This window comes from Tympanuchus pallidicinctus, unplaced genomic scaffold, assembly GCF_026119805.1.
Source record: "Tympanuchus pallidicinctus isolate F22 unplaced genomic scaffold, pur_lepc_1.0 scaffold11, whole genome shotgun sequence".
Classification (NCBI taxonomy): domain Eukaryota; kingdom Metazoa; phylum Chordata; class Aves; order Galliformes; family Phasianidae; genus Tympanuchus; species Tympanuchus pallidicinctus.
Window position 1 is genome coordinate 12,826,052 of NW_026294627.1, and position 24,087 is coordinate 12,850,138.

Here is a 24,087-nt window from a genome sequence, read left to right on the forward strand (position 1 = left end):
CAGTGCAGTCTTTTCAAATATTACCAAATTTTGACCAGTTTCTAAAAATGCTAGAGAAGCTCAATGGTGCATAAAGAAAGATCTTGGGATTATTATATTACCTGCCTTGCTAACCTTAAAGCATAGGATCTTATAGCACATTGATCATATCATATCATATAGCACATTGAGAAACAGTGGTGGATAGGAATCAGAAAAACTAATATTTCCATTGAGTCTCTCAGAATATTTTGCTTTCTATGGTTCTTAGTGAGTCAGCAATGAGCCCTGGCTTTCTGGAGGTCACAGTGCCGTTTCTTCTGAAGACAGATGATTCAGCCCAGAGCTAGGTGTTCCCACAGATGAAAGCTGTGAAATTCTCAGTTCAGGGCACAATATTTCTGCCACTGCTGGGACACGTTAATGGAGTGAAAAATTAAAAGCTGCTGAAACGGCTGCCATGCACTTTGTGCAGGAAGTTTTCGATGTACCCAACTCTTCCTCCTTGCTGGGTGGCCAGAGTGTGTGATTTAATAGCAAATGTTAATCCGCTAGTGATATCAAATTTATTGGGATGGATATAGAGAAGAAACAAATTTCTGGAATGTAAGAAACTATGCCTTATTTCTCTTCAGTAAGCACTGAGTTGCCTCCAAATGAGACACATTTTTCCTGGTCTCATCCTCAATGAAAATATTCATTCCAGGACACTCAAAAGCATAAACTTAGAATTTCTTAAAAATACCTAAGATATTATGTAAAACACATTTAAATTTGCTGGCCAACATCAGTAATGTTGAATAATGATTTCAATCCTGTGGAAAACAAGCCATCCACTCAAACAAACAAACAAACAAAAAAAACCAGATAATTTGTGCAGACAGTAAACTGCAGCATTTGGCTTTTTGTTGCAGAATGAGTAGCATAAATATAACATAACGTAGTGTCACTTAGGCCTGCACTGATGCGGTCCAGGTAGGGCATGAGATGTGATAGAGGGCCATTGCTGTGCCCTCACTACAAACCCTTACTCCCTGGCACTTACTTTCATCCTTTGCCCCTGCCACAGACTCTGTACCCATTCTCACCAATGCTGCTACTTCCTCTCAGCTGGGTGCCTCTAAATGTAAGAGTTACTGGACAGGCAGATGAAGCAGCATCCAAAAACCCCACTGTGACAAGACTGTGAGCAGAGATTTGCTTCACTTATGGTGTGAAGAGGCACAAGGCTTTGTGCTGACCATTCCAGAGGTGAGTTTTACTCTGTCTGAAGGAGTTAGGCAAATTTGGGAGCATGTATTTAAAAATGCTCATTTTAAACATTTCCAACTTTGAAATATTTTGATTGCTTTCAGCTCTGTAGGATGCATAAACAAAGTAAAGGGCTCGAGATTCTCAACGTTTCAGAAGTGAGAAGGTTCCAGCAATGGGCTAAAGGTCATCCTCTGAGCAATTCCTAGCATTTAGAATCTTATACCAATGCTAAGACACTTGAAAAATCCCACGTAAACCTTTAAAACATATTTTGAGTTGCAGGTGTTGGCTGCAGCAGCCTAGTCATATAATCCTGATTATGCTGAAAGCAGCAAGAAAAAAACGCACTTTGAAAAGTGACATTTCTGCATGTGAAAGTATTACATTGTTGTTAGCCAAAATTAAAATAGCTCAGAGTTGAGATAAGCTACTGTTTCTGCATCTGCTGAACCAATATGAGGAGTTACCTTAGGGAAAATTTTACTTGTTTATATTTACTGCATAAACCAGAGAAACAAGCTGAGTTGCTTTCCCAGGTCAAGTGCTGTTGTTTTCACTCAAGCAAAATATATATTTAATTGTTTGTGCCAAGAAACATTTGCATACTCTAATTGCAGTATCTCACTGCAAAACAGCTTTTGATTTATATAAATATTTTAAGCTACAGTCATCGGACCTCTAGCTGGAGTAAATTGTCAGAACTTCTTTGAATTCAAAGTAGCTATGGAAATTTTTAGCTGCAGTGGGTCTCCCACTAATTGGATCGCCTGCTGATCCTCAAGGTGTCTAAATTTGGTTCATATTTGTCTACAAAGCTCAGTTGAAATAACTGAGCTGCATAGTTAGGATATGCATGGAGGCTGCAAGTACTCAGTGCCCCTGGAAATTAACCAGCTTATTTGGATGTCTAAATAAAGAGCAATTATTTTAATCAGCTACAATTGGAAAACGTTTGAACTCTGCTTTAGACTTCTCATCTCTAAAAAGGAAAAGCAATCATACGCATTCTTATAAAGATACTTTATTCGTAGTATTGTAGAAAACTTTGAAGTAATCTGGTAGAGGTGATTTTGCTGTAATTTAACAGGTGATTTTTAAATAACATATATATGATAATTTCTAATGCAGCCTGATGCCAAAGAGACGCAGCTTTCCCATAAGTTTTCTGCAAGAGGTGGCTTTCTACAGGCCAGACGGATCCCTGGGGACTGTGGGACTGAAGAGACGCCCACTGTCCTGATGTGTGCTCAGTCAGGCACTCACCTGAGGTGGCAGGTCATGTCTCTGCTCTGAGAAGTATGTATACAGCAGTGGAGGATCTTGGCAGGAAAGACTGAGAGACTTAATGCAGGAGAGCTAATATAATTGTGAAAGCCTTCCACTCGAATACAAGTCATTCTACACTTAATAGAAATGATGGGCGAACTATCAGAGCAAGTGCTAAGAACTCTGTGTTGTTTACACTAATATATACACATGAAACTGCTTGGTGCTGTGCTTCATTTTATTCATTTAAATAGTTTCTCAGCATGCAAACTTTCATCAATTCTAGTACGAAAATGATTCCCATAAATTTTTAAATGCATTTAAAAAAAACATGATTTCAAAGTTGGCCCTTTGTCTTTAAAATTTCAGCTGTTTTTCTTGCAAAAATGCTCTTGCAGTTAGCTTCCTTTTTTAATATTTGCATTATTGATTGATCCTTCAGGCCTTCTGAGGATGGAATGATGTAAGCTTTGGCTACATCTTCCTCATTAACAGAGTGCTTGTTTCATTCCTAATTTATTAAGCACATTCAACCATTTCCATGAAGCTTTACACTTAATTTCTCTTGATGAATTGTCAAATACCCTTCAACTGTGCTGCATTTATGTAGTGTTACAATCTGCCATCAGTACTTTTCAAAACACGGATAAAATAAATATTTCAGAAGACAGGGTGGGTTTTCCTTTTTTTTTTTTTTTTTTTTGATAAGGTTGCATTTTATTTTTTTCCCATTTGAAATGATCTGAACAGCTGACACAACCAGGCTGTGTGAATGCACCCTGTGTTTCGCCAGGCCCTCAGCCACAGCCAGGCAGTGCCGAGTGATGCAGCTGGGGCCTCCTCTTCCCAAACACCTGGGCTACAGATCTGATTGTGAGGGAATAACTGTGCCTCACATTGCCAAAAAAAGGTCACTGATCTTCAGAAGGGAGTAACTGTGACACACAGTACAGAAATACTGTCACAGGGCTTCACAGGGGTTGCTCCGCCATGTCCTGAGTGTGGGTCCCTCCAAGTCAGGAGGGCTGAGCAGCCTGGCTTGTGTCAGCAGGGAGAACAGCTTGAAATGCAGAACAGAGGTGGTCTTTGAGTTTCTGGAGAGGCTTCAGCAGATGTGATATCCCTTTGATAAAGGGAAACCTTTATTTTGGTGAATTTCTCTTCCAGGTGTACCACTGCATCCATGGCTTTGCTTCCCATTGTGCAGTAGTTTCTTGGTCCACACTTTTTGCCAGCCACTGCTTATGTAGAAATGACAAACTAATCAAGGATTTCAGTGGAATGATAAGCAAAACCTTGTATTTTGCCAGGTCATCCATACCTTGTATGTAGCCCACCTGCTGTTCTGTAATAGTTTAAAATTCTACTATTATTTGTTTGAAGTTTGCTGTACGTTTAAAGAATCTAAGGTTAAAGAGAGGTGGCATCCCTCTGCATTGTATTGCTTCTAAGCAGCTAAGTGATTTCTAAGGTTTTCCAATCCCAGTGAGGATTTGAGAAAAGCCTTTTATATGGTCAGCGTCTGTGCTTCTGACTCAGTACGCTCAGTACTCCACCTGGAGTACTGTGTCCAGGTGTGGAGCCCTCAGTACAAGAAAGACATAGAGATCTTGGAAAGGGTCCAGAGGAGGGCGACTAAGATGATCAGGGGGCTGGAGCACCTCCCCTATGAGGACAGGCTGAGGGAGTTGGGCTTGTTCAGCCTGGAGAAGAGAAGGCTGCGGGGCGACCTCATTGCAGCCTATCAATACCTGAAGGGAACCTACACCCAGGAGGGGAGTAAACTCTTCAGAAGGGCTGATAACAGCAGGACTAGGGGAAATGGATCCAAGTTGAAGGAGGAAAGATTTAGGTTGGATGTTAGGGGGAAGTTCTTCACAAGGAGAGTAGTTAGGCCCTGGAACGGGCTGCCCAGGGAGGTTGTGGATGCCCCGTCCTTGGACGTGTTCAAGGCCAGGTTGGACGGGGTCCTGGGCAACCTGATCTGAATGTGTACGTTTGGTGGCCCTGCTAGGCAGGGGGGTTGGAACTACATGATCCTTGAGGTCCCTTCCAACCCGGGTGATTCTGTGATTCTGTGATTCTGTGATACGCTGCAGCAGTGGCACCAGCAGTGCTGGGATGATACGGTGTGCAGTGCAGCTGAAGGTTAAACAAAGATGGCTCTGTGTGTGTAGAGCCTCCTCAGTGAGTCATGTTGTTTTAACTCTTTCTGGTTGTTTATTATTTCAAGTGAACAGCCTCCCCAGAATAACACTAAGCAGTGAAACAGCAGTGCCATCATTTGTGAAGGTAAAGGCAGAATTTCTCCAGGAGTCTGCCTGAGAAGTGTTTTGGCACCTAATGTGGCAGTTACACAGGATTTATGAGTATAGGTTCAGGAAAGGGATTCAGGAAAATGTCAAACCTGTTTAAATAGCTAAGACATTTAAGTTTCCCAGGCAAAACTCTACTGGTTGCTTAAAAAATTGCTATTAAATGCTCCCAGCAGAGATCTTGCCTTTGTTGTAATGAGTACCTGGGGATCTGTATGTGACTTTAGGCCATTTATTATTCAAAAATGGTTATTCTGTGACCTGGCTTTTTGGAGAAAGTCTGTTTGCTAAATGTGCTTAGGCCACGGCTGACTCTTCAAATGGCTTCTGCAGGTGGTGTTGAGTAGTGCTAAGGGATGTGATTTCCAGCCATCCCATAACCACTGTGCTTCTGGGAATCTGGGGAGCAGCTGTGACTGAGACCTTCAAGATACTTCTTCAAGTCTAATCAGGCTGGAGAGATCCTTTTCTACCTCAGAATAAGGTCTCAGAGCACAACATGTTGGTGCTCTGAGCATCAGACCGTTGAAAACAGACTTGGCTTGACCATAAGCGATGCATTTCACATGTTCATTTCTGGTTCTTTCAGATGCCCAGTTGTGGTGCATAAATAGATACTTCAAGCAGTGCACTAGACAGCATTTGGTGCCTTCTCCTGAGTTGTTCCCTTATGACTATCTCAGATTTTCAGCAGTGCCCACTCCTGATTCAGGAACTGTAGTGATAGGATGATGCTGATAAGATGATAAGATGAGGAGTGATTTTTAACTAAAAGAGAAGAGATTTAGGTTAGACATTGGGAAGAAATTTGTTACTCAGAGGGAAGTGAGGCACTGGCACAGGCTGCCCAGAGAAGCTGTGGATGCCCTATCCCTGGAGATGTTCAAGACCATGCTGCATGGGTCTAATCTACTGTGTGGCAGTCCTGCCCATACCAGGGAGTTGGAACAGAATGATCTTTCCACATAAGCCATCTTGTGCTTCTCTGATGCTTATTGCAGTCCCCAGCTCAGGGCTTTGCTTCATTCACTCATGGTGTAGGGACCTTTGTATGTCTGTATCAACCCCTTCTTTAGTTGAGCATGTAATTACTGGGTACCACGTATTGTGTGCTGTAGTGTTTGTGCATAATGCCTGCTTGACTGCTTTGTACAGACTGAAGTCCAACAGATGGGTTGTTTGCTAGCTGTTGTTGTGACCCATACTCATTGGAAATCTAAGCAAACCTCTGCCAGCTTCCCAGGGCTTTGGGCAAGCACTGTGCTGTCATTCTTTTGAGTACAGACAAGTTATCTCTGTCCAATTTTGTAGATGTTATTTTGGAAAGGGTTGTGTAGGTGCTTTGTCACCTTCCTCTGCAGTTTTGTCTTCTGCTATGAAAAGCATATCTGCAGGTGGCACAAGTAGGCTCTTCAAAACAAGTGACACTGATGATCATTTTAAACAGCTTCTAACTATTTATTTATGAGGAAGTGAAAAGTAATTTTAATGGAATGAGAATGATTTAATTCTCATCAAGTCTTTCGTACTGTAAATCTGTAGGCAGCTTACAAAAGCTGCAATCCATGCATTGAAGTCATTGTCCATGCATTCGTGTAAAAGTGGACAAATCACTGTAATACAGAGGGCCGCAGTTTGGGCTCAATCAGTGTGACATTTGCATACAAGGACTTCATTTTCTTCTAACTGATAGAAAATGCAGGATTGTGCAATGACAGCAAGACTTAAGAGTCACTTGTTAAAGCACTTGCCTGCTTTCTACTGTTAAACTCTTAGTCTTGCAGAGCTTTCAATTCCTGTATTGATAAACAAATTGTTCTTCAATGGCAATTTTGCCTAAGTGTGGAATTGAGGATTCAGCTCTATTTTTTAATGACAAAAGAACATTTCTGCCACTGGTAGTCAAGTCTTAAAATGCCTTCCTCTGTGGCAGAATGAAGCACTGTCCAGGAAGATCATGAGTGATCTAGCCTGGCTCTGAGGTCTCAGGTACATAATTTTCAGTGTAGTCATCAGTGCGCTTACGGGGGTCTCAGGTGGAGCATTTATATGCAGGATACAGCATTGTTCTCTGTGTTTTGCTGACCAGAAGGAAATTGTTTCCACATATTGCAGTGGACCTGGACAACAAAGCAACAGAGAAAGCGGTGTGAAACTAACCCGTTTTTACATGGCCTACTAGACATGATGAGGACAATAATATGTTACATTTATAAACAATACCGATAATTTCAGAGCAATTATTGCAGCTAAATCCACATTTATGTCGTCATCCTTTTTATTTCCATTTCTCTATTGTGCTGTGAAACTGTCTATGGATATGGCTAATAACCCAACTAAATAACCCTCTCATGAATGGGTTTTATTTATTTATTTATTATTCTAATATTACTATCAACCAGCTGCAACTTCTCTAAAACACTGGAAAAATTTTCCTTGATAATCTTCAATGTTTTGAAAGATAAATTTCAACAGTTGGCAAGTTCTTCCCCTTCAACACTGAAAATAAACATGGAAACTTATATCATTATAAGATACAAATCTCATTTGTCCATTCCTACAGGTCCCTGATTAGATGACAAAGTATTTGGCTACCTTAAGAGAATTGTAGTTACTCCTGCCATTTATTCACACATCATTGAATTTCTTCACTTTGACATTCAGGGCACTGGGTAGAAGTCAGTGCTAATTTGCCCGGAAGTTTTTTATTCATCTTTAAATAGCCATGTAAAAGGCCAAAGTAGACATTAACTTGAAAAGCTTGAACAACTCTGAAGTCTAAAGATATTTACAGTGCTGAAAAAATTTGTAAGGTTTCAGGCAATTCGAGATAATATAAAGATTGAATGAAAACTTTCGTAAGTTTTATGAAAGCATAACAACCTTGTCTAATTCAATGAGCTTCAGTATTCTTAAAAAAATAATACTAAATAATAAAGAAAAAAATTAGCTTAGAGCAAATAATATGAAGACGCTTTTTCAGATAGACTATTAAGACTTCCAATCTGCTTTAAAATATGACTGTGCTTATGTGACTCATGGAATGGAGCATTAGTGATGTTCCTTGAGATGCCTTTCATCCTTTTGGGAGTGATCACTTCATAGCACTTTCAAGGTGGCTATTTCTGTTATTGCTACCCAGTATGACAATTAGACACAACAGCATTAATTTACTCTGCTTTCCCTTGAAAGGAGCAGGAGTTTTACTGACTCTGTAGACAGCTCAAGCTACGTACTGAAGCCATTTTCTGAATAAGTGATGTTGATCCTCCTCAAAGAAAGAGTGTTTCTAGGAAAATTTTCATTTATGGCTAAGTCCTAAAGTCCTTTCAAAAGTGAAATTTACATTAAGTATATTAGAAAGGTGGATATTAAGTGTCAGGGCTACACTGCTATCATTCTGAAGGGGGCAAAGAGGAAAAAAGCATAGGCGCTACAACAAAAAGCTGAGCAGGAAAAATCTGTAGTAAATATAACTGGCTTCCAAGAATAAAAGAGACAAATGAACAACTTCATTCAAATTTTGTTATTTCTCCTATCCCTCTGGAGTGCTAAACCATAATTAGAGCCCTAATACAAAATCACATTTGTCAGCCTGGTTGCTAAACTCCCCTTAAAGCTTTATGCACAAATAGCCATCTGATGCCAGTCCCACAGCAGCCTAGAGTTTTCATTTGCACTTTCAGGGACAGACAGTTTCTTTATCTGTATGAAAATCTCTTATAAATGTAACCACAGTGATATTAGGTAAGGTGAGTTCTACATAAAGCTGCTTCCAGACTTCCTGATCAGACAGTGAAGACTTGTCTTGGTTCCAGTGGGAGCTGTATGAAAAGCTGTTACCAGGCAATCGAGGTATGTCCTAAAGCTGACACTGCTCCCAAAAGCAGAGTCAGTGATGCAAGGAATGCTCCTCTCCATGAGCAGTGAAATACCACAGTCCATACATGTACGCCAAGAATAACTCTCCTAATAAGGGAGATAAAAATTTCCACTCTAACACCGGAAGGGATCTTCATGGACAAGAGACCGGCCATCTCCAGTAAGAGTAAATTACAATCCACATTGGCTTCTGATGCCATAGAATCTACTGGATTCCTGTCACCAGAGGATCTTTCTTCTCCAGCCTTTCTGCAAGAGCTCTGAAGGTGTTGTGTCCTCTCATAATCGATGAAAGGAAGATGTCATTAAGATACATCTATTTCTTGACAGGCAGATCTTAGCAGTATTAAATAGCTTCTCCATGTTTCTCAATTTCTCTTGTCCCCAAACTCCATGTTTCTCAATTTCTCTTGTCCCCAAAGAGCAGTATTTAAGCTACCAGAACAGGTACTTATCTCCTATTAGAGATGTGTTGTGTCTCAAGGATGTGATGCCATTGTTCCACGTCACTGCACACCCATAGGCAAGCCTGGGCAGACATGCACGAGAAGTAGTGCAGGTCTGATAGGCATGGGAGCACTATGGATATTTCAGAAAGAAATGGAGATGTTATTTATTATGAATTATTGGATAGGAAGTCATACTCTTAAATAAGTGCAAAGCTTCCTCAGGAAATGTGTAAGTTCCTTTCAAGATCAGTTGTCAACTGATTTTAAAATGCCATTTAGGGACTGTAACTTCTCTACGAAATCTAGGTGCCTCACAAAGTTTGTACAGTGATCTCTGGACTCCAAAAGGAAAACCTCAAAGTATGGGCAGAAGTAGCCCTGTTCTAGGACCAGTCATGCCCTTCTTTTGCCTGAGTTTCCATGCAGTCCTGACAGCCTTAACTTCATGTCAGATAGAAATGGTGCTTTTCTTTAGCCTTCATGTTGGAAAGGATTCAAAACCTGGACAGACCCAAAGTGGTGCTTCTTTCACCTGGAGGAAGAGCGCTAAATTCAAGATAGAAGGTACTGTGTCATGGAGCCCCTTTTCGTGCCTGTGCCACTGTGCTGCTAGCAATAGAGGAATCACGTTCTATGCAGTGACAGAGCAGGGCATGTAAACCCTTCAGGGAGAAGTCACCAGGATGTTCCAAACACCTGCTTGTGTCTTAGCACCTAGCTGACCTCAGTGCTGACTTCCTAGTGCTTGAGTTTCTGCCTTGCTGTCCTGTCTCCAAGTGTCTCCATGGGAGATGTCCTCCATCTCCACCTTGTTCCCTAACAACAGTGTTGAAGGAGTCAAGCTGATCTCCCAAGGAACAGGAAGTCCCTGGGACAAAGCTAGACCCAGGGTCTTCCATTTCAGCTAAGTCTCTACTGCGCAAAGGCAACAGAACTGATCTTTAACCTGCATGCTGAACACATAGATGTCCTTAGAGCAGGCACTGAAACTTCAGACAGAGAGTATTAAATATATTCAAATAGGAAACCTCCATGTTTCTCAACTTCTTCTTGTCCCTGAAAACCAGTAGTTAAGCTACCAGAACAAATACTTCTCTCCCACTGGATATGTGTGATTTCTCAAGAATGTGAAGCCGTTGCTCCCAGACACTTCTCCCATCATTTCCTATTGCCAGCAGCCAGCACGAATGCTACTAACTGGGTTTGGTTGCACCTCATCCTCCCTACTGCTGCCTCTGCATCCCCAGTCCACAGCTAGCTTCCTGAGAGCCATGTGCAATCACATTAATTACTCTTTGTCTAATCTTTAAGAGGTGTAGCAACTGACAGGGCCTAGCCTAAGCCAGCTGGGTCTGGCCTCTGTAGGACATGGGAATGAATTTTTCCCATCTGATTGAGAAATCAACCCAGGACTATGCTAAGTAAATTTTCTTAATATAGATTCAAATAAATCTGTGTAAATTGTTTGTAATTCCAGACAGAGTTTTATCATCATTATAGCAAAAACTATTTTGGTTGGTTGATAGAATTTTCTTGTTAAAATTCAAGCCGTTCTGAAAATCTTTTCTAGACAGGAAATACATTTTTCATATTTGAAGGTAATTACAATTATGTATGCTGCAAAGGGCTTTGAAATATGGAAATGAGAGGTTTATTTAGTGTGTGGATCAAGCTTATGAACAGCTTAAGTCCTCATTCCTTCTAACATCTTAACAGCTGTGCAGTTTCTTACAAAATATGTTTTATCGTTTCAAGAAATGCTGTTAACCTCGCAGTTTTAAAACTGAATGAACAAGGCCTCTTGGACAAATTGAAAAACAAATGGTGGTACGACAAAGGAGAATGTGGCAGCGGGGGAGGTGACTCCAAGGTTAGCCTCAATGTCACCAAAAGCGGGTAAACAGTATGTGAAGTAATTGGTGCATCTGCTGGGGTTTAACCTGAGCCAAAATAGCTTCTACACTATTGTGGCACTGCCAGCACCTGCAGTTGAAACCTAGGTGTATGCAATTACTGTCAAAGCAAAAATATTTGCATTTGTTTAAGCATCCCAAAGGGAACTCCTAAAACACTCCCTGCTGTGAGATCTATTGCCAGGTTTCAGAAATCTGCACCTTTTGAGATCATGATGAGCCTTTTCAGAGCTTTCTCCTGTGAACAATCAGCTTGAAACCCTCTGGAACAAACACCAGCTAAGGCTTATTTTGCACTTACATTATACTCCCAAAATAATTTTCAGTGACATTAAAGACAAAGGGTGCAAATCAGTGTGACTGCCTCCTACCAGGAATTTAGTGCAGGGCCAACACTCACAGAAACTAAACTGGTACCAATTGTGATTTTCTCGTGAGTAGACAGAATGGGTGAGCAAATTTCAGCTGAAATATCTATCTTTGTACGGCCATTTTTATGAAATCTTATCAACAAACAGAAATGCATAGTGGTTCCCAAAACAGAATTCATTAGGCAGAAACTTCCCAGAATTTACAACCTTCTCTGCTGTAGCATTCACAGCTTTTCACCACTTCTGAATTTTAGGCTGAGGTAATGACATTTTATTGTTCCTTCCTTTCTAAATCTTCCACACGGCTAGTGCCACTGCTTCACAGCCTCATCACAGCTTACTTCTGGGCTGTGAAACTGGAAGATGTGGTGGTAGAGAAGGATGAAGATACTGAAAATGCCCCTTCAGTGCCAGGCAGCATGTATTAATACTTATGTGCTTGTGTGTGAGCAATATATAAGAGAACATTGCACAGGGTAACGGTGCAGGCACAGAGCTAGTCAAACACACATTATTAAATTTGACAGATTTGTTATATACAGTTTATGTAGCTTCCTTTACAGTTGCCTACACATATTTTTTCTTTCTATCTTCTCTCCTCCTTCAGTTCCATTGCTCTTTCATGCTGTGTCCTGGCCTCAGGGACCATCCCTTGGGCTGCGCTGCACTCACCCAGAACTGCTCTCCTAATCCTCTTCACTTTACCTCTGATCCTACTGCTCTACCTATTTTTTCCCACTGCTCTGCTTGCCAGCAGTCACAGTTTCAAAAATGGTCTCTATTTTCTGTTCCAAAGTGCATAGGCATATTAGACTCAATAGCACTTATGTGCAAGTGGAGCACACACCAATGTCTCTTAAGAAGGCTGACATGTGAACCATGAATCTCCCATGTTGCTACTGTGGTAACCTCCATCCAACCCTGAACTTTTGCATTACTGGGAGTGGAGGAGGCATTTAATTTTTTTTAAAGTCACAGGCAAGGAGTCTTATAATTTAAAGATCTCAATTTTCTTAAAAATATACTTCTCACAAATCTACTGTGGTTGAAATGTAAGATAAAAGTTAGGTAGCAAACCAAAGATTTTAACTCACTGGTGGTTTGAATCACAAAGTGGCACAAAGGGGAGCAGCGGGGCTGGACCAGGGGACGTGTCTGCAAGATGCTAGAGGGGAACATTTGGTGTGATGGCGAGTAACAGAAGAAAGAAAAAAGAAAAAGTAAAAAGAAAACAGTGTAGTTCATGAGAAACTAGGAGGATCTGTGAGTGAAGGAGAGAGGTCAATGAAAATGGTTGCTACAGGTGGGACTTCATGAGGGAGTAGAAAATAGAGTGGGCAAGATATTGCTAGCTGGGAATAAGGAACATGATGGAGCTCAACCTGTGATCCTAGGACTACAGGACAGGACTACAGACAGCCTTCCAGGAGCATTTGTTTTTTTTCCCTATGCACAGAGGAAAGAGTAGCCAAACCTGTGCATAAGGACTGTATTTGTTGAGAGGAAGCCCAATGATTTCTGTCTACCATATGCCTACAGCCACCTTGGACACATGGAGATGAATATGCATTACTCTGATCTTAATATTTTGCATTGCAGAATCATCTTGTCTTTTTGTTTTTAAACCAAGTCTATGCTGACTCCCAAAACTGTTGGTTAGCTATTTATAATCTACAAAATTCATTTCCTTCTGCAGTGACAGTCTTGTAGAATTTGATCAATTAAGATCAATAAGATCATTTCAGTTGAATTAACGGAGCTCTAAATATTTAAATTTTATATACTATCAATTGTTTGTTAGCAAAATAACAGGACACTTAACTCTGTTGCAAACCTGACAACTGCCAGCAGGTCCGGAACCTAAGCAGTGCTGCTTTTCTGTTTGTGAATTTAGGAAGATCAAAGTCTGAGCTCTGTTAGCAGTTCTGGCCCAAATTACAGAGCTTCCTATTATAATGATGAACAGTAAGAACATTCTTCTTGTGCTGAAAGCAGCAGAGCACCTAAATCTTAGTCAGCCATGCTATTACTTCTGAGGTTGTCTGAGTGTCTAAACCTAGAATAACCTTCTCCATTGCAATACACAGAGCTTGAGTAATCAGGAAGTTTCAAGAGATCTCTAAAGGTTTGTGTTACTCTGCAAACTAAGATTTCTCCTACTTCTACTCTGTGCTTTTAAAAGCTCATCTGTATCCTCTCTTGTCATTTCCCTTCAAGTAACAATCTTCCAAAATTCAGAAAGAAGTTCATAGTGTGAACCACATTTTCCAGTTTCCCTCAGAAGACTGTGTTGCCAGCTGGGTAGCTGGCATTGCCTTCACCCATGGCTTAGTGTGGTAGTAGAAGAAAGTCATGTTTGAGGGGAAGACTGAGATCTGTCAGTCATTGGAGTGCTTCTGAAAATACTACTTCTGATCTCAGCAGCATGCCAGCATCAAATCCATTTGGTCCACAGAAAGCTATCTAAATCCAGTTTCCACCATTATATTCCATAGCTTTTATAAAGCTCTGGATTGAAAGAAGCTGTGCTGGTGAAACTCTCCTGTCTCTGCTGGCAGCCTCGGGAGAATGCAGCAGCTCTTGTTTTTCATTCAGCAGGTGAGGCTGACCTTTCACTTAATTAATGGATCAGCCCTGAGTGGGTAATGGAAAAGCTCCTAAAACATACTCATGATTGCTTTTTTTAAACAATTCCTGTCTCCTAAAATTCTGTACTGGTTTCAGAATCACTCAGCACTGTAATTTAAATGCTATAACTTCCCATTCATTGTCCTGTACACAAGGAGCTCAGAACTTCATTAATGTCATTTTAAGGCACTTTGATTTTGCTGAAGTTGCTGGCACCAGATTCAGCCTTGGGCTCTTAAAAGTCCTTCCAATAGTAAGTGATGGAAGTGATGGAGGAAAGGATAGGAGGAACATCCAAATGTGATGGCAAGAGGGGCAACTGAGGACATGTTGAGAAGGTTGAAAACCACTGTCCCTGTTCTCAGGTCAGGCTGTGCCACCACTGTCTTCAGCATATAGAAGAGCACAGTCTCCTCTGCTGCATCAGATAGCATTTTTGCACTGTACTAAATGGGACAAAGTTGTCTCCATATATAAATGTTATTTGTAGTTATCTTTTTTTTTTTTTTTTAATATTATCTTTCTGTGGATTTGGACAGATGGATTCTACATATATATATAATAAGGAGCTGTGCATTGTAAAAACTACACTGACTTTCATTAATTCTGTCAGTTTACTTCAGTTGAAAATTTAGCCCAGCATTCACAATTCAAAAATTGCTAAACAAACTGAGAAAAAAAAAAAAAAAAAAAGTGTTATCATTTTCTGATATAGTGTGTAGTGCATAGTGCTGTAATAGTGAGTATAAAAGACTGAACTTGATGGGAAATTTAATTCTAAATGCTGAATTTATCCTAAGTATATAATTCAAGTAGATTGTTCTTGCTCATGTACAGTAGATCATAAATATTCTTAATTTCTGCTCCTTTTAATTTCAGTGGGACTATTGGGCAACCAGTTGAGTGAGCACTGTAGTAACACATTGTAGTGCACAACTGGCATAATCAAATCAAAATGATGCATATTTGAAGAAAAGGTTTTCTAAGGAGAGATGTCTTAGATAGTCAACTTGCCCTGAAAGCTAAGGTGATTTGGGCATTCATCTCCCATGGCAGCTGCTGAAAATCTCCTATTAAAGTTTAAAACCAAGCAAAACAGCCTAAAATACACAGAAGTCACCACACTGGCAATCTCTTCCTGTGATTGCAAGCAGATATATATGCTGGTGAAAGCTGAAATTTTCATTTTCAACTCTGGAGCCACTCAGCTGGGCTTCGCTTACTGGTTTGAGTATGAAGTTGTCCCATCATGTGTTCCTGATTTACTCTGGGATTCAGATGAGTTTCAGCAAAAACAGTGGAAAGGAAGAAAAAGGCATCTGAGACATGACTGGCTGTATTTCAGGGAAGAGTAAGAATGAATTGCCTCATCTGTGCTCACCATTGCATTCAGTTATTTATTGTTGATAAGACGGTGATTTTAAGCGTGAAATTGATTGCTCTTCCCAAAGGAAAGCCTGAGAGCTTCTTTGCAGAGACAGTGCAGAAAGGCTGACATTAAAAGAATTACAGTGGCAAAGAAAAAATTCCTGCCTGTATCAGGTTATATATGGCTGAACTTTTTGTGCTGGGAAAAAGAAATGGCTAGGAAATATCTGTTTTTTGACTTGTCCAAGTTTGCTGCTGGTCCTAATAGTTTATACAGAGCCCTTATTATTACACCATTTTAATCAGTTTAGTCCACAATAGCTTTGCAAACTTCTGATCACCTGTGTAAGAACAGTACCTAGATGTCCCCAAGCCTTGCCACAACCAGTCCCGTTACACAGCTGGGATTTGGGAGCACTGAAATGCCTCTCAGTGCCAGTGCATGGCAAGTCACAGATGAATGCTATCCAGATAATAGTAATTATTTCACACTTGTATTCAAAGCAAACAGAGGATCATATGGCCAGGCAACATGCCAGCATCTCAAGCTGCTGCCCGCTTCTTTCCCTCAGAGACTTGCACATCCCACTTTCAGCCTGCACAACCTGATGCCAAGGAGCCTGAAGGCAAAATGTAAGTTTGAATACTGAAAAAGATTGAGAAATCTGTGCTAGCAGCACCCTTTCCATATGACCTAAGTGTATGAGATTTGGAAAGTGGCTAAAGCTTTTCCTTTATTTAAAGAGATCACTTGAGAGTTCCTTGGAATTTTCTCACCCTGTAGCTGTCAAAGGTTGTCATTTTGATGCAGAACTCAGTCCTCCTCAATAGTAAATCTGGATGGTATTCTTCAACCTTCCTTAAAACTGGTAGCTCAACCCATTTTTTTCTTCTAACTAGAGAGAAGCTTGGACAGGCATAACTTTCTGGTTGAAATGCTGAAGTGAGGTGAATCTCACACTGTATGCAAATACATACAAAGAGTAACCAGAAAATGTTGAAAGCCAGGATCCCTTAAGCTAATAGCTTCAATGAAGTTTCAGGAGCTCTTATGTGTAGATGTTTCATATATGTATGTTAATACATACACAAATATATGTATATAAAAACTGTTGGGGCTTTCCAGTGAAACCAGTTTAGAGTGTAAGTACGAGCCCCTTTTCTCTTTCAAATATCTACTTTAGTCAACTCAGTTGTTCTGTAACAATTAATGTTTGCACTGTGATGTCTATTTTTATTTTAAGTTTTGAATTCATGAGTTGACATTTTAGCAGGGTACGGATTATGGTGCATTATGAGAGATTAATGGTACCACAAGAATCTGCTGGCACACACAAGATCAGTCTCTGTGTCATCTGTTATCACCATCAGCCTATCTATCACATGCTGCTTCTGTTTATCTGTCTCCTTCTCTTATATATACTGTATTTGCATGCACACCTGCACATAAATAGATAACTATATGCCTATCACGTTAAGAATTAAACTGTCAGTGTTTCAAAGCAGAAAGTATGGAAAATAAGGTTTAATCATTTAATAGGTTTTGAGAAAATAAACTGCTACAACTACATGAAGCAGGGCACCATCATAGCAGTTCATGGCTTTGAAGCATAAGATTAGGTTTCATCTTAATGTTGAATTCAATTGTGTCACCCACAGCAAATGCCTCAAGAAAGAAAGACACCCCGAGCAGTAATTACTAATCAACCTGGGACCCCTTGAGGACTTTTTTTGAATAAGTGAGATTGAAAGAAAAGTCTTGAAATTGAAAAAAAAGTTGGAATATAGGATACGGAAGTGCAATCCTGGTAGTAGTGATCTCAACAGAGGCACAGGCACTCAGAGTGAAGGCAGGCCCATGCCAGGAGCTGCTCCTTCTCTTGCCAGCTTCATTTTGAGGGCAGTAAATGAAATAGCTATGGCCAAGTCATGTCACTAGTTTGCAAACCACAAATGTATCAAGAGCAAGGAATACAGTACGTTTCTTAAGTCATATATGCAATTGTATTGTATGATGTCTCTGGAGGCTATGTTGTTAATGTGTTTAAGCCAATAGTTTTGGGTTCACAGTAATTGCATACCATTTATTTACAAATCTTCCCCAGCAGTATGTGCCTGTTACCTAAAGCGATGGAGCAGGTCCCGGTCGTATGTCTGTCTCTAAACCTGGGCCAACAGTACATGACATAGCACCCACTGTGGCCTCTGCTCTGTCACTTTGCAATGCGATTCTATGTAGTTTTACTTGAATAACATAAAATAACATATATAATGTTATTTATGTTATTTTCCACGTGAAGAACTCCTGTAAACCTTGCCGTTTTGAAACTCAGTGAGGCAGGCGTCTTAGACAAGCTGAAAAACAAATGGTGGTACGATAAAGGTGAATGTGGACCCAAGGACTCTGGAAGTAAGGTCAGTCGCTGCAGTTCGGGACCTACTATCGTGTTCACAAAGCAGTAAAGGGAGTAATGAACAAAATTACTTAGAAGTAAAATAAGCAGCTGTAGACACTCACAGAGCGAATTGGCTTGGCCTCATCTTGATGGGGGTCATGGTTTAGTTTAAAGAAGCACTATTGTTTTTTGAAGTATTCAGCAATGTAAATCACCCTAAATCACCTCATACTCTCCTATCTTTTCGTGGCAGCCACTGAAGAGTTATAAGGTGTTTTTTTGTTTTTTTTTGAGGGAGGCAGATTGAGTTGTATTTTTCCATCCTGCCTAGGGGAATGCTTTGTCCCCCTCTGCTGCCCAGGACCTGTATGGCCTGGCTTCATCCATGTCTTCTTCTTTTAAAGCTGGCTGATTTCCTGTTTTCAGACAGGATGAAGCACTAAGCTTTCATCTCTGTGCCTGGATCCTATTAGGGAGGTCTCTGGCTCCTTGAGGAACCAAGAAAGTCCTAACTTGAGCTTTGGAGTGAAAGTTTTCAGTAATTCACTGCATTCTATTGATTCTTAAATTTACCCTAGTCCATTCCCGCAGTAATCCTTGCAGCTTTGGGGAGTGGAGACTGACATTTCCCCCTGGGGATAAGCCCAGAAGCAGGTGTTTTTTCTGGTGCACACAGTCAGTACCAGCTCTGTGTGCTGGAGCCGGACATGTCTTCGTGATGCTCAGAGCTGGGAGGACAGCCTGAGGGCCGTGACTGCTCACTGTCCATGCCCTACACATTTTGCTTTTTCTTGCAAGTGGTTTGGAGGAAAGAGTAAAAACCTCAAAGAGGATGGCAAGGCACCCACAGCATGGCTGAGAAAGCCTCGATGCACTGCATCCATTGGATCAGATTCTTCCCGGCCCCAGCTGCTCCCTGTTCCCAAGCACCATACTGACAATTGTTACCAGAAGAACTAAGTCATGTACAAGGCATTCAGAATCCTCCTATACAGCTAAAAAGAGCCAGACAAAGCAGAACCCCATCAACACCTCTTTACGTCCAGGGAAATTGCTACTGTGCTTGTCTCCTGACTGCACAGCTAATAGTGCCTCTTTAAATTAAACCCAAATATTGAGAATAAGTTAATTTTTCATACAAATTATAATTGGAAGTTAAGTACTCTCCTTACTTTAGGTAAAGATTATATAGTCTGTATAAGAATATAGCTTTATAAATATCTTAAGGCACACAATGTAGTATATGGGAGTCAATCCTGAGAGAGTTCCTTGAGAACTGTGCTATAAAATGCACATGGATTTCAAATCATAACATATGTGAACTAAGCAGTGAAGTATAGAGAAATGTAGAATAATTATTTACAACAGTAAGTCTAAAAAGGTGTTTGTTTATCAGATGTTGCATATTTATTAATTTGCTAAAGAATGTTGTAACAGTTTTCTAAATTATGATTACTGTGTAAAGTTTAATATATCACTTTTTATAAAATTGTATAACTGCAGAGCCTTAGTAGTCCATGGGCATGTACCAGATCTGTATCTAGAATAAAACAGAAACAAAATACAATAAACAGTAAGAGGCAAATATATGATGATGTGTATGGCACAGTGTGCACTTTCAAGAAGTGTTTGTTCCGATAACTTAAGCCTCACTCGTTATTTTTACCTTTTAGCAGAAAGTCAGGCTGGATCTTTTAAAATAACAGCAATGCTTATCACAAGTGAAAATTGTCTTATAGTGAAGATCAAGCAGAATCTTGTTTAATGTAAATGGATTTCTGGATTCCAAAGCTTTTAAAGAGCTTTGTGTAAATGCAGTTTGATGCCAGTGTTAAAATGTGCCCTAATGAGGACTGGATGTATCATTGTTTAATTCTCCAGCTAGTGGAAATAATCCTTGGCAATAAGTAAACAATGGCATCCTGATATACTGGCAGTAAATTTATGATACTTCTATGTTGACCAAGAAAAGTAGGTGCTTAATAAGCATTTTATAGATCCTGATAGGAAAAGTTTTGTGAGAGGCATGTAAACAATGGTCACTTAATTTCAGCTAAACATTGTTTATTTCTATTTCCAATGCTTTAATGTGGACCTTGTGCTGCAGAGGTCTGGATGCTGGAGTTAACTGTGTTGCTTCTGTTTCCCCAGGACAAGACGAGTGCCTTGAGTCTCAGCAACGTTGCTGGAGTCTTCTACATTCTGGTTGGAGGCTTGGGCTTGGCAATGCTGGTGGCTTTGATAGAGTTCTGTTACAAGTCCAGGGCAGAGGCGAAGCGAATGAAGGTGGCAAAGAGTGCACAGACTTTTAACCCAACTTCCTCGCAGAATACCCAGAATTTAGCAACTTATAGAGAAGGTTACAACGTATATGGAACCGAAAGTATTAAAATTTAGGGGTAGGACTTAGGGCCTACTACAGTGAGTGGGTGATGCATCTTGTACTGCAGTGTTGTGACCTGTCTGTCTAGTGGTGCTTGCTTCTAAACAGAGCTTTATATTTTGGAAAACTTCAGTGCAAAGTGGTTCAGTTTTTTTGGCTGCAGATGTACAGTATACTATTCTATGTTGCTAATAGACATCTGCATTACAAGAAATTTTTAACACAAAAATTATCTTTATAACAGCCCAATGTTATTCAATCTGTTGGGAGATGACAGCTATTTGAAATTGAGGTCCTAAAATACATATCCAGAGGGCCAGTGTTTAATTACTTGATTGGCCAGTCTGTCCTCCTAAAGGTTGGCACTCTACTGGTGACAAATTGATGTAAGCTTTTATTATTCTCTGTTGGCCCTAACTGGATCTTTCTTACAATGAGGATTTAGGATAGGTAACGTCACTGAACCATAGTCAACCTAATGGAAGACAAGGCACTGTTACAAGAAGTCTAAATGTTGTTTTATCTTCTCCTCCTCCTCACCACCCTTCTCCTTCACCCTCCCTTCAGTACATGTTTTATGCTAATTGTGTGGCTTTTTTTTTCTCCCCCCCCCACAATATCCTGCTTCAGGTCAAGCTTTGCCCACCATAATAACCAACAAAATTCACTAACCACTGAACAGACTCAGACTACTGTCCTCAGCCTTCAGTAAATATGCCCTTTTCCTTGCTCTGGACTCACAGTTTTCAGATGCTCATGCAGTGATTTCAGCCTGAAATGCTGATAATTGCTGAGCTGCATCCTGCATACTTCCCCTTAGAAAGCATGCAGGAATAGTTTACTAATGCATCTGATCTCATCCATGCGGTGATTATCTTGCCAACTAATCATTAGTAAAATAGTCAAATCAGCTCCCTGACCTTTGAAAATGGCACGCAGCTTCTAAACATAACTCTTCCATAGCTTCCAAGCTATTCTGGCTGCTTTGTAACAGAGGTGCTGCCAGGACGCTGCCATCTCATTGCTACTTTGAGTCCCCTTCTTTTGCACACAGCAATCTCTGTCTCTTCTAACAAACAGCTACATCCTCCTGAAATCACTGAGCTATCCCTGTAGAGGAAGTAACAAACAAAAGTTAAGCGAAATGAGATGAATAGAAATGTCATGTTGCCACCTTGAAAAAAAACTCAGAGGAAACAACTGGAGATGCGATTATTATTTTTTATTTATTATTCATATAGCGCTGGAGTACACGGCGCTGTACTATAGGTGAAGTGTGCCAAGCACATAGCAGGTCCCTGTCCCGAGGAGCATACAGGCTAAAGACACAGCCGGTACAGTACCGAACCATACAGTACAGAGCAGACACAGAGTGAGCAGAGCATGGTGCTTGAGCATGGTAGCTGGAGCGCTGCAAGGAATAGGTGGGTTCTCATGGTAAGGGGGGGCTTGGCATGCGCTGGCTGGGGAGTTTCCCAAACATGTTGTGGTGCAGTTTTCTGTGTTTCTCTGTTGTACACAACTCATGGCCCCGGGTACATGTGCATTGTCATGGAACCTGATATCCTACTGTGCCTGATTTGTGCACAGCCAGCAAAGCATCAGTTTGCTGATGGATCACCCAGCTAAGCAGGTGTCATCGTGGCTCCAGGGGTACAGGTCACTACTGTGACAATATCCAAGCTCACAGCCTGTTCTCTGTAACAAAGGTCTTAAAAAGAAGTGAGGCCCTGGCACAGGCTGCCCAGAGAAGCAGTGGATGCCCCATCCCTGGAGTTGTTCAAGGCCAGGTTGTATGGAACCCTGGGCAGCCTGATCTAGTGCTTGATTGAGCAATTGGCAACCCTGCCCATGGCAACTACGTTGGAAGTGGATGGGCTTTAAGTCCTCTTCCAACCTAAGTCATTCTATGAGTCTCTGATTCCATGAAATAATCCCAAGAAAGTAACTGCAAAAAAAAAAAAATCCTTTCCATAGAATTCTTTAGTGCCCATCACTGAGAGCATCCCTAGCCCAATGCATAGAACAATGTGTGCAAATGACAAGAAGTTCCAATGATAAGTGCCTTTTCATAAGCAAAACTAGTCCCGACTACTAATTTTTTAAAGCCGGCATTTTGTTTTATTGAAAATTCATCTTTGCCCAAGTGGTAACTTCTGATAACATTTTAAAAAACATTTCAAGATCCAGGCATTTAAAAATTTTCAAAAAAAAAAATAGAAATTGCTTTGGATTTTTGAGCAGATATCTATTGACTCCAGAAATTTTTCCTTCTCCTTATCTTGTTTGCTGTACTAGTTGCTAGAGAAATCTTAGCACATGAACCTGACATAGAAGAGTTTCTGCTTGTTGGAGGCAGCCTGCTGAGGTGAGGTTTCACTCACCAGCAGTGTGGTGCCACCTATGTGCCCTCTCCTGCCCACACTGCTCATAGACCTCTGCCAGCCCACAGCAGCACAGAGCCACAGTGCTGCACACACATATTTCTGCAGACATATGTCTGCATTTAGCACATCAAAACCTCAGATGTGTTCATTTATCTGAGGTGTAAAGGGATCGCATTAGAACTAAAACTTGCTAATACAGAAAGATGCTTGGCAGTTCTAACCTGCATGAGTAACCCACATGCTTATTTTTAAGCTGACATCAAATAATTTTAATTATTTATGTGTTAAACTAATAGAAAACAGCTTAAATAACCCACCTGGAAATTAACATTTATTACTATTTTTTTTCTTCTAATTGAATCCAGTAAGAAACGAGTAGCTACAGGGAAAGTCGCCAGTCTGCAAGGCAGCAGAATATGGAAACATAAGACAAGTACACAAACGTGGGGTAAAGATGTTCAGAAGGGATGACAGACTATTGCATCTGCCCCTGGCAGGGAAGGAAGTGTGCTCTGAAGTGGGAGCAATCCCTTCCCTTTCCCCGAACAGCACTTTTCCATTTCTATTTATTCGTAAGCCAGTCAACTTGATATCTAGAGGAAATGCGGAGCCGACACTTCTCTCCAGCTGCTCAGAGAAAACCACTGCTGGCTTCCTCCTGTCAAACCCATGAGCGACAAAGGGGTTGTCCCACAGGCACCTTCCCAGCCGCCAAAACCACCACAGTCCTCACTGTGGGCCATGAGACTCACCAGCCAGCTCCCAGCTCCATCCACTGCTTTTGCTTGCGCTCCCACCTTGTGCTGGTTATAACCGACCAAATTAACTACAAAATTTACAAATATATATATTTGTGTGTATATTTACATGAAATTACAAAATGAATGGCTAACAAGGCCAAATAGTAAAAGACCACTCAGTAAATCTGTAATGTGCCTATCTTGACTTATATACTTCCAATTTCATATTCCATATAGTGAAAGTATTTGAAAGTTCATCTTCAGTATCTGTGCAAAGACATTCCCAGGTGACCCAGGTGCTAGAGACATCTAAACAACAAACAAACCCAGCAACTGGGTACTTACACAGACTGAGATCAGCTTCCTACATTCCTATTTCCTGCTGGGAAGAGGATAGTCAACATTGTCATGTGATTAAGTGAACAACTAGTTTAATCAAAACTAATGACATTAATATGAAAACTAACTACAGCTAAGTTTGAAAGTAACACTACTAACTGAGTACTTACTGAACAGTGACTTCCTAACATTCTTAGTGAATAGCTGGAGTTTTCCCTCTTATCCCAGCCTCTCCTGAAACCATTTTTAAAGCCAGGCCATAAATCTGAAATTGTAGCAGCACAATCAAGCACAGTATTAGCCTGGCTCATTACCCACAGCTTAGTTTGAAACAAAACACAGACACATATCTGGTTAGTTTGCTTTATGGCAACTTCCTGAGTACAAGTTTGACCTGCTCCTGCTGGCTTTGTCGAC

General features: G+C 40.7%; 1 protein-coding gene across 7 annotated transcripts in view; it reads left to right on the forward strand.

Annotated features, from left to right (window-relative positions):
• Nucleotides 1–24,087, forward strand: part of GRIA4 (glutamate ionotropic receptor AMPA type subunit 4) — a 223,924-nt gene that overhangs the window by 195,297 nt on the left and 4,540 nt on the right. Inside the window, exons 14-16 of one of the 7 annotated variants that reach the window (XR_008203502.1) lie at nt 10,901–11,015; nt 17,726–17,840; nt 19,973–20,085. Coding sequence is in view for 6 of the 7 variants with exons in the window: in XM_052671237.1 (XP_052527197.1) it covers nt 17,726–17,840; nt 19,973–20,107; nt 21,446–21,580 (385 nt within the window). In the remaining variant the exon portion in view is untranslated. Of the gene's footprint in view, nt 1–10,900; nt 11,016–17,725; nt 17,868–19,972; nt 20,221–21,445; nt 22,016–24,087 lie in introns of those variants that run through there. The other 6 variants (XM_052671237.1, XM_052671236.1, XM_052671239.1 and 3 more) reach the window with 6 other exon arrangements.